This window comes from Scomber scombrus, unplaced genomic scaffold (genome assembly GCF_963691925.1).
Source record: "Scomber scombrus unplaced genomic scaffold, fScoSco1.1 SCAFFOLD_114, whole genome shotgun sequence".
NCBI lineage: Eukaryota > Metazoa > Chordata > Actinopteri > Scombriformes > Scombridae > Scomber > Scomber scombrus.
In genome coordinates, this window is record NW_026910688.1 from 45,001 (window position 1) to 55,990 (window position 10,990).

A 10,990-nucleotide genomic window follows, 5' to 3' on the forward strand; every position below is an offset into this window, starting at 1 on the left:
TTTACTGTTAATTCCTAACATTCATGTCTCTGTGCAGCATGATCATATTAAACAATAAACACAGTCTGACTGGATTTTATCAGGCTGATATTAGGGAATAAATAATATTCTGATATATTAGTTTATAATCTTATATATATACAGAATAAACACATAAACTCACATTTTTTTGCAAAGATCCTTAAAATGTGAAACTTGTATAAACTTAATTCAATGCACTGAATCAGTAAACTACACTGGGAATTTAATTTAAAGTGTATATTTATTAAGGATTTTACTTTACATTCAGCCATGCTACATATATATATATATATACACAAATATGAGATAAAATAAAGGTAAGAACAAGGTTTAAATACACATAAAATGCAGCCTGTATATCTTTAAAAAAAAAAGATGGCAAATATCAGACGGTATAAACACTGATATTAATATTGTCCGATATATATAATACAGATATGTTAATGGAGCTACTTTCTGTTTTATTTTATTTTTATTTTCAGAGCATTGCACACAGTAATGTTATTAACAGCTTAGGTTAAAAAAAAAAAAGTACAGTCTCTACATTGTCAATAATAATAATAATAATAATAAAAGTATATACATAGAAGAATAAAAATAGTAGAAAATGTATAAATAAATAAAAAGATGAGGAAAAAAATAAATACATAAATTATTTAATAAATAAAAATAAATAATAAAAATTATTATAAAAACAAATACATGAATTCATCTAAAAAAATAAAAATAATAATACAAATAATAATAATAGAAGTGAAGAAAAATAAAGAAAGAAAATGAGAAAAATAAAATAGTAATGGAGCTGTTTTCTACCAGAGTGTTAAACATCATCTACATAGTTTATGAGCAGATATCGTCTCTGTGTGATGATGATGATGATGAAGATGATGATGATGATGATGATGCTGTGTTGTTTCAGAGCTGAACGCCGTCCGTCAGAAAAATGCCGTGTTGGAAAGAGATTTTATCAAAGCTCAGAAGGTAAAAAAAAGCTTCATTAATAAAAATAAAAAAAAAGTCGAGAAATGTTTAATCTTTAAATCGTAACACTTTAAATTATTTTTTTTTTTAAACTTTATATCTCGCATTGATTTGTTGTTTATTTACATTTATTTATTTGTCTCTACAGGCTCTGAACAAGAGCAAGAAAGCTCAGGTGAGTCTTCCTCTTTGTGGTTACCACGGTTACTGTGATGACCACGAGGTTACTATGGTTACGCTGATTTGTTCATATATACTAAATCAAATCTTATATTTAAACTTACCAGACTAATTGATTAGTTAATCATCTATTTTAATACTGTTTCAGGAGGTGGATGCTCTGCTGAGTGAGAACGAGATGCTTCAGGGGAAACTTCACAGTCAGGAAGAAGATTTCAGACTTCAGAACAGCACACTGATGACTGAGCTGTCCAAGGTTAGTGTGTGTGTGTGTCTCTGTGTGACCTCTGTAACATTAACATAACAACATCTATAATAACACACTACCATAACTCTCCTCTCTTGCAGCTGTGCACTCAGATCGAGCAGCTGGAGAAGGAGAACCAGGATCTGAAGGAAGGAGGCGGAGCTTCAGCCTCTAGCCCCGCCCCCAACCCCCCCGCCTCCAGCCCTGTGGACGGAGAGCTGCTCCGCCTGCAGGCCGAAAACTGCACCCTGCAGAAGAAGATGAGAGGTGTGTGTGTGTGTGTGTGTGTGTGTGTGTGTGTGTGTGTGTGTGTGTGTGTGTGTGTGTGTGTGTGTGTGTGTGTGTGTGTGTGTGTGTGTAAATAATAAAACACTCGCTGCAGACCAAGGTGCAAATCAAACTCTGGGTCTGAAATGCACTATATATCAATAAATCTGCCTTGCCCTTCTACTGCAGTAATTACGGTAGCCTAAAGACACTTGCTCAGGTTTGACCAGCCTGCCGTAATTACTGTAATAGCAGTGCAGTTTAATTTAAAAGGTTAATGGCTTATCTGATAGAAACTCTGATGTTTAAAGTATAAATCTGTGCCTAGAAGACTTTTAATGTGAAACATCTGTGCAGGAAGTGTTTCTGTTTTATTGACAGTAAAAAAAAAAAAAAAAACCCAGCAAAGTAAAATAAATAATAAGTGAATTAAAGACAGTAGACAAACTCCTCATATGTAACTCCTCTTTTTTTTCTTCTTCTCTTCTTTCAGCCCTCCAGGACCGCTTCGACAAGGAGCACCAGAGACAGGCGGTCGCCCAGGGCAACCAGGGCGCCGTCGCCACGGAGACCGACGGCTCAGCCAGCGCCAACGGTGTCTCTGATGTCACAGGGAGAGGGGAGGAGCCAGCAGTGGAGGGAGCCAATGAGAGAGCAGAACAGGTGACGGACGGAGAATTATTATATTTTTTATTAGTTATCGATGATGTCATACATTCATAGTAATCAGCTGTTTCCTGTTTCCTGTTTTGGTGCAGACGGAGGCTCAGCTGGAGCACACAGAGAAACAGACACACGGTGAGTCTCTCTATAAGTCGTCTTTATTAGTATTACACAGCTTTTCCCTTTAAAAGAATAACTCTGCTCATTTCATGTGAGATTTAATCTGTTTCTAGTCTGATTAGAGAAATATAAATATAATAAAACCCAGCAGATGAACCTGGAATGTGTCATTTAATGATTGTTTCTGGTTAATTATGAATCAGTAATTATAGTTTCACATGAAAGGAAAGCAGAGTTTTCTTTGGAGGGTCACGAGAAGCTTTGCTGCTTAATTCACCGTCACACACTTTAAACTGTAACATTTAGTTCATTCAGATGTTTTATTACTGGTTGTTGTTCTGTTTGAGGTTAATTTAGTTTATATGAAGTTTAAGTTTTATTTTATTTCTTTTTAGACGTTTAAACTCTGGTACAGACTCAAACCAGCATGTTAGTCCGTCTCAGAGCTGCAGCAGATTCAACTTTAAACTAGACTTTAAATCAGAGATGTCAAACATGAGGCCCGCGGGCCAGAACCGGCTCGCTGAGGAGTCCAATCCGGCCCACTTTCCTTCCTTCCATCTGTTCTTTCTTTCTTTCTTTCTTTCTTTCTTTCTTTCTTTCTTTCTTTCTTTCTTTCTTTCTTTCCTACTTCCTTCCCTCCTTTCTCCCTTCTTTTCTTCCTTGCTTCCTTCCTTCCTTCCTTTCTCCCTTCCTTTCTTCCTTCCTTCCATCCAATCCTTCCTTTCTTCCTTCCATCTGTACTTACTTCCTTCCTTCTTTCCTTCCTTCCTTCTTTTCCTTCCTTCCTTCTCTTTCTTCCTTCCATCTGTACGTCTTTCCTTCTTTCTTTCCTTCCTTCCTTCCTTCCTTCCTTCTTTTTCTCCCTTCCTTTCTTCCTTCCTTCCTTTCTTCCTTCCATCTTTTCTTCCTTCCTTCCATCCAATCCTTCCTTTCTTCCTTCCATCTGTACTTACTTCCTTCCTTCTTTCCTCCATTCCTTCCATTCCTTCCTTCCATCCTTCCTTCCTTCTTTCCTTCCCTTCCTTCCTTCCTTTTTTCATTCCTGGACCCTCCTGATTTAAAGACACAACTCAGAACCAAACTTGTCACAATAATAACTTCTATTGGATGATTTTATTCTCCCAGAAATAACAACAATAAACATTATTATTGTTATTAACACCATTTTATGCCACAATTACAGTTAACATGAAACTATTGATTACAACCATACGTACCTATTTGAGAGGATCCTCTAATTCCACCTTAATTATCTACAGCATCAGTCTGATAGTGGAAGTTAAATAGTTAATAAATATACACATCTAATCAGTCCATTTCTGTCTTTAAAAAAGGAAAAGAAGAAGAAATTTAAACTTAGCAGCAGCCACTATAATGAGAATAGATGATCCACCTTAAAGGTCAGTCCACCTTAAATGGATCGTGGCTAACTTTAAGGAACCTAATTTTCTCTCTTTCTGCTAGTTTAAGTTATTAATGCACATATAAAGTTTAGTGAGGAGGAGATTTTAAAGTTCTCTGATGTCTCTTCTCATAAATGTAGGTTTAGTTTCATGTGTCGAAAGGAAGGAAGGAAGGAATGAGGAAGGAAGGGAGGAAGGAAAGGAAGGAAGGAAAGAAGGAAGGAAGGAAGGAAGGAGGGAGGGAAGGAGGAAAGAAGGAAGGAGGGAGGGAGGGAGGGAGAAAGGAGGAAAGAAGGAAGGAAGGAGGGAGGGAGAAAGGAAAGGATGAAGAAAGGAAAGAAGGACAGAGGCAAGAGGAAAGGAGGGAGGAAGGGAGGAAGAAGGAAGGAAAGGAGGGAGGAAGAAGGAAGGAAAGGAGGGAGGAGGGAGGAAAGGAAGGAAGGGAGGGAGGAAAGGAAAGGAAGGAAGGACAGAGGAAAGAAGGAAGGAAGGAAGGAGGGAGGGAAGGAGGAAAGAAGGACAGAAGGAAGGAAGAAAGGGGGATGGAGGAAGGAAAGTAGGAAGGGAGGAAAGAAAGAGAAGGAGGAAAGGAAGGAAGGACAGACGGAAGGGAGGAAAGGAGGGAGGAGGGAGGAAGGAAGGGAGGGAGGAAAGGAAAGGAAGGAAGGACAGAGGAAAGAAGGAAGGAGGGAGGAAAGAAGGAACAGTCAAAACAGACGGGGTCAAGTTCTCTTTGTCTCTTCTCATAAATGCAGGTTTAGTTTCATGCGTCATTTTAGTTTTTAACACTAAAACAAACATAAAGAGATTTTTTGGGACTATTTCCTGCAGCGGATGAATCTACATTTCCTGCAGCAGGGACGGTGTGTGTGTTGGTTTGAGTCTGAACATGAGATTAAAAGAGATTAAAGAGATTATAAAGAGATTAATGAGATTATCTCCACACATATAAAGTGTGGTAGCAGCTCAGACTGGATTTATTTAACTTCATCTCCTCTGAGGAAGAAGAAGAAGAAGAAGAAGAAGAAGAAGAAGAAACGTCACTTCTAACACAAAACAGCTTCATCACATCTTTAAAGGACCAAACTGGTTGTTTGTTAAAGAATTAACTTTAAATCCATCACAGTCACATGAAGTCACTTTATTGACCTGAAGAGGAAGATTATTAACTATTTATTGATTATTACCCGTTTATTGATCTTTATTGAGCTCATAGCGACTTATTCTGACTCTCCTGTGGTTCATCATACACATTTATTATGTATTTAACCCTCCTGTTGTCCTCGAGTCAAGGAAGGAGGAAGGAAGGAAGGAAGGGAGGAAGAAGGAAGGAAAGGTGGGAGGAAAGGATGGAAGGATGGAAGGGAGGAAGAGGGAAGGAAAGGAGGGAGGAAGAAGGAAGGAAGGAAGGACAGAGGAAAGAAGGAAGGAGGGAGGAAAGAAGGAAGGAGGGAGAAAGGAAAGGAGGGAGGAAGGAAGGAAGGGAGGAAAGGAGGAGAAGGAAGGAAGGGAGGGGAGGAAGTAAGGATGGAAGGGAGGAAGAAGGAATGAAAGGAGGGAGGAAAAGGAAGGAAAGAAGGAAGGAGGGAGGAAAGGAGGAAAGAAGGAAGGAGGGAGAAAGGAAAGGAGGGAGGAAGGAAGGAAGGGAGGAAAGGAGGAAGAAGGAAGGAAGGAGGGAAGAAGTAAGGATGGAAGGGAGGAAGAAGGAATGAAAGGAGGGAGGAAAAGGAAGGGAGGGAGGGAGGAAAGGAAGGGAGGGAGGAAAAGGAAGGGAGGGAGGGAGGAAAGGAAGGGAGGAAGGAAAGGAAAGGAAGGAAGGACAGAGGAAGGAAGGAGGGAGGGAAAGAGGAAAGAAGGAAGGAGGGAGGGAGGGAGGGAGAAAGGAAAAGAGTAAAAGAGGAAAGGATGAAGAAAGGAAAGAAGGACAGAGGGAAGAGGGAAGGAGGGAGGAAGGAAGGACAGAAGGAAGGAAGAAAGGGGGATGGAGGAAGGAAAGTAGGAAGGGAGGAAAGAGAGAGGTAGGAAAGAAAGAGAGAAGGAGGGAGGAAGGACAGACGGAAGGAAGGAAGGAAGGAAGGAAGGAAGGAAGGAAGGAAGGAACAGTCAAAACAGACGGGGTCAATTTGACCCGGGAGAACGACAGGAAGGTTAAATGGACAACAAAACTTCATTAAAATAACTTCTGCTGCTATAAACACCATAAAAAGGATGATGGATAAATAGATGTTGTTATAAAATAACTTAATATTTAATTTACCCTTTAAAAAAGTGTAAATAAGTAAAGTGGAAGGAGTCGTTATTCTACTCTGAGCTTAAGTTTGTTATTAACTCACAGCAGAAACACAAAAACCAAATTGGGTTTAATTTAGTTGCACTGCTACTACAGTAATTACGGTATCTAAAGTCACTGATTCCTCTTTCACTCTGCTACCGTAATTACTGTAATAGCAGTGCAACTTAATTTTTCTCTCAGAGCTTTAATCTGGTGTTGAATGCATCAAACTGTGACTGTGATGGATTTTCTCTGCAGGAAGTTTGATTGTTATAATTTTTTAACGACTTTCATAAAAAAAAACCTGAAAACAGATGAAGAACATTTCTGTTTTTTTTAATAATGAAGTTTAACATGTGAATCATCAGTATGGTCCTTTATGATGCTTTTTACCGTAAATTCTCAACAAAACAATAAAAAAAGTGGCATTTAAACTTTAATATGAAACAGTTTTAAAGACTTAAATTCAGTGTAAAGTCCATTTCCACTTTATTAATCTCATCATTATAGTAACAGACTCCTTTTAAACTCATCATCACTCTCTGTTTTAATACTTATACGGTTTTTAATTCACTTATTATTTATTATTTATTTTACTGTCAATATAACAGAAACACTTCCTGCACAATAGTTTCACAATAAAAGTCTTCCAGGCACAGATTTATACTTTAAACATCAGAGTTTCTATCAGACATTAACCTTTTAATTTAAGCTGCACTGCTATTACAGTAATTACGGCAGGCTGGTCAAACCTGAGCAAGTGTCTTTAGGCTACCGTAATTACTGTAGTAGCAGGGCAAGGCAAATTTATTTATATAGTTTCTATCAGACGCTCTTAAAGTTAAACTCTTGATAATCACATGTTGTTATTAAACTTAAATACATTTATATATAAAAGTTGTTAAACAATCAGGATTTAAACTAACTAACTAACCGGTTGAAAGAGTGTTTTGAGAGAAAATATCACAAAATCTGAGCATGAAATCAATAAATACTGCTCTCAAATCCATTAATTGAATTAAAATAGGGAATAAACTCCATAAACGTGTTAATTGTTTTAAAAGTCTTCAGTGATTCAGAGAAAAGAAATTTAACTTTATTATAAACCAGAGTGGAAAGTTTCCTTTTGTTTAACTAAAAACATAAAAACACAAAAGAAGCATAACAAAAAAAAAAGTATAAACTAGAGTGAATAAAAAGAAGATTAAAGAGATTAAAATGCCTAAAATAAAGAATTAAACATTTAACCCTCCTGTCATTTTAACCCTGTCTGTTTAGACTGTTCCTTTTTCCTCCCTTCCTTCTTTCCTGTCCTTCTTTCCTTCCTCCCTCCTTCCTTCTTTCCTTCCCTCCCTTCCTTCTTTCCTTCCTCTTTCCTTCCTTCTTTCCTTCCTTCTTTCCTCCCTCCCTCCTTTCCTTCCTTCTTCCTTCCTTCCTTCCTTCCTCCTCTCCTTCCTTCCTTCCTTCCTCCTTTCCTTCCTCCCTTCCTTCTCTCCTTACTTCCTTCCTCTTTTCCTCCTTCCTTCCTTCCTCCATTCCTCCTTTCCTTCCTTCTTCCTTTCTTCCTTCCTCCTCTCCTTCCTTCCTTCCTCTTTTGCTCCGTCCTTACTCCCTCCTTTCCTTCCTTCCTTCCTTCCTCTTTTCCTCCCTCCTTACTCCTTTCCTTCCTTCCTTCCTTCCTTCTTTCCTCCTTTCCTCCCTTCCTTCCTCCATTCCTTCTTTCATTCCTTCCTCCTTTCCTTCCTTCCTCCTTTCCTTCCTCCCTTCCTTCCTCCTTTCCTTCCTCCCTTCCTTCCTTCCTCCCTTCCTTCCTCCTTTCCTTCCTCCCTTCCTTCCTCCTCTCCTTCCTTCCTTCCTTCCTCCTTTCCTTCCTCCCTTCCTTCTCTCCTTACTTCCTTCCTCTTTTCCTCCTTTCTTCCTTCCTCCATTCCTCCTTTCCTTCCTTCTTCCTTTCTTCCTTCCTCCTCTCCTTCCTTCCTTCCTCTTTTGCTCCGTCCTTACTCCCTCCTTTCCTTCCTTCCTTCCTTCCTCTTTTCCTCCCTCCTTACTCCTTTCCTTCCTTCCTCCATTCCTTCTTTCCTTCCTTCCTCCTTTCCTTCCTTCCTCCTTTCCTTCCTCCATTCCTTCTTTCCTTCCTTCCTCCTTTCCTTCCTTCCTTCATTCCTTCCTTCCTTCCTTCCTTCCTTTTTCATTCCTTCCTCCCTTCCTTCCTCCCTTCCTTCCTCCTTTCCTTCCTCCCTTGACTCAAGGACAACAGGAGGGTTAAAAACATAAAATCTTAAAGTGAAACATGATTTATAGCTCAGTTTTTTTTAAGATGATGATGATGATGTCATGATGATGATGTCATGATGATGATGATGATGTCATGATGATGATGATGTCATGAATCAGGAAATGGGTTTTACACTGAATTCTTTATTTTATACTTATATATATTTCTTCTAATTTGAGCCTTTATTCTTTTCACGCTGCCTGTTTTTTTGAGGATTTACGGTAAATCTGCAGCTCGCCGGCTCAGGATAGACACACACTACGAGCCGATCAGCTGATCAGGACGATCAATTAAAACCTTCAGACTAATGAGACGACTCACGTAGAGACGTTCAGGTTTATTTAGGGTTTTCTGGCAAAGCTGCAAAATCAAAACTATTTTACATTTCATTATATATAAAAATATATTTATTATTGTTTATATATTGTTTATTATTATAAGGGAGGAAGAAGGAAGGAAAGGAGGGAGGGAAGGAGGAAGGAAGGAAGGGAGGATGGAAGAAGGAAGGAAAGGAGGGAGGAAGGAAGGGAGGAAAGGAGGAAGGGAGGAAAGGAGGAAGGGAAGGAAGGAAGGACGGAGGAAAGAAGGAAGGAAGGTAGGAGGGAGGGAGTGAGAAAGGAAAAGAGGAGGGAAGGAAAGAAAGAAGAAGGAAGGAAGGAAGAAAGGAAGGAGGGAAAGAAATAAGGAGGGGGGAAGGAAGGACAGAAGGAAGGAAGAAAGGGGGATGGAGGAAGGAAAGAAGGAAGGGAGGAAAAAGAGAAGGAGTGAGGAAGGAAGGAAGGAAGGGAGGAGGGAGAAAGGAAAAGAGGAAAGGAAGAAAGAAAGAACAGTCAAAACAGACGGGGTCAATTTGACCCGGGAGGACGACATGAAGGTTTTAAACTAGCGATTGAGACCATAAACACATTTTGAAAACGTTTACTGAGGTTAGAAATCAAGTGAGAAGTTGGTGAATTCTCCATTGACTTGTATAGAGACGGAAGTCCTTTTGACACCAGAACGGTCGCCCCCTGGTGGCCTTTTGATAGAATGCAGTTTTAAGTTACTTCCCCGCCTGGTAAACACAGACGTTGACTCTGCAGCTCAGCCAGAAATGAACCCTGTGAGACATGATGCAGCATGCGGAGCTCCTGTAGTGTGTGTCTGGCCTAACAGACTGCCCCCCCCCCCCCTCCTGCTGTGTGCGGCGCCCCCTTTAGGCCTGTCAGAGAAGAGCGTAGAGAAGATTGTAGCTAAGCAGGCAGCGCTAGGCTGGTCGGCTGCTCTCTGTCCAATAACTCACTGCTTTGGACCAGAGCTGGAGATGGCACTGAACACGGAGCAGGAGGAGAAGAGGCTGCTGAAGGAGCAGATCCACCACCTGGAGGTACACACACATATACACACACACTTATACACACATACACACACACAGGAGGAGAAGAGGCTGCTGAAGGAGCAGATCCACCACCTGGAGGTACACACACACACATATACACACATATACACACACACACACACACATATATACACACATATATACACACACACACATATACACACATATATACACACATATACACACATATACACACACACACACACACACACACACACAGATATATATACACACACACACATACACACACATATACACACATATATACACACACACACACACATATACACACACATATACACACATATATACACACACACACACACACACACACACACATATATACACACACACACACACACACACACACATATACACACACTTATACACACATACACACACACACACACACACACACACATATATACACACACACAACACATATACACACACACACACACATATATACACACACACATATACACACACACACACACACACACATATATACACACATATACACACACACACACATATACACACACAGCTGCTAATGAACGAAATAAATAATTAGATGTTCATTAATACAAATCTACTGATATTATGTAAACATTTAACGTATCTCTGCTGTTAACTCACATCAGCATCATTTATAACTGAACACATTTATTATTATATTAATCTTTATTTTAAAGCATCTTCATGTGAACAGCTGACGTGTTTATATAAACATGTAATCTGAGTATTTCCTGTCTGCAGGCGTCCAAACAGGCTGAAATCACCAAGCTGCAGGAAGAGATAACAAAGGTAAACAAACCTCAGCTTTAATTTAAAATAAACACAATATAAAGTGTTAGATTCATGTTTAATAGATGTTTATTTAGTTTATTAACCAGAATATATATTTAAAAATGTGTCTGTCATGTTTTGCAGCTTTCTGAGAAGTTAAAGAAGAAGCAGGAGAGGTGAGACGCTGCCTTCATCTTCATCATCATCATCATCATCATCATCATCATGTTTACCTTCACTTATCTTCATCACACCTGCTCGTCTTCCTCACAGCGATGCATCAAAACCTCATAAATATCAGTAAAACTAGAGAAATAGATTATTACCCTCCTGTTGTCCTCGAGGAGAAGAAGGAAGGGAGGAAGGAAGGAAGGAAAGGAGGGAAGGAAAG

At 39.4% G+C, this 10,990-nt stretch overlaps 2 protein-coding genes across 2 annotated transcripts in view; both read left to right on the forward strand.

The window, feature by feature from the left end:
* LOC133977241 (GRIP1-associated protein 1-like) overlaps window positions 1-2,597 on the forward strand; it is an 8,872-nt gene extending 6,275 nt beyond the window's left edge. The window contains exons 3-9 of the mRNA XM_062415332.1: window positions 941-1,002; window positions 1,151-1,177; window positions 1,331-1,438; window positions 1,531-1,696; window positions 2,190-2,359; window positions 2,455-2,494; window positions 2,593-2,597. Of these exons, the coding sequence (XP_062271316.1) occupies window positions 941-1,002; window positions 1,151-1,177; window positions 1,331-1,438; window positions 1,531-1,696; window positions 2,190-2,359; window positions 2,455-2,494; window positions 2,593-2,597 (578 nt within the window). The remainder of the gene's footprint in view (window positions 1-940; window positions 1,003-1,150; window positions 1,178-1,330; window positions 1,439-1,530; window positions 1,697-2,189; window positions 2,360-2,454; window positions 2,495-2,592) is intronic.
* Window positions 2,598-9,598: 7,001 nt separating this feature from the next.
* Window positions 9,599-10,775, forward strand: LOC133977239 (GRIP1-associated protein 1-like; the record flags this gene model as incomplete). The annotated part of the gene is given in 3 exon segments (XM_062415331.1): window positions 9,599-9,798; window positions 10,570-10,617; window positions 10,744-10,775. Coding segments are annotated over 3 exon segments (143 nt in total), but the record flags the coding sequence as incomplete, so codon positions are not given.
* Window positions 10,776-10,990: the final 215 nt, after the last annotated feature.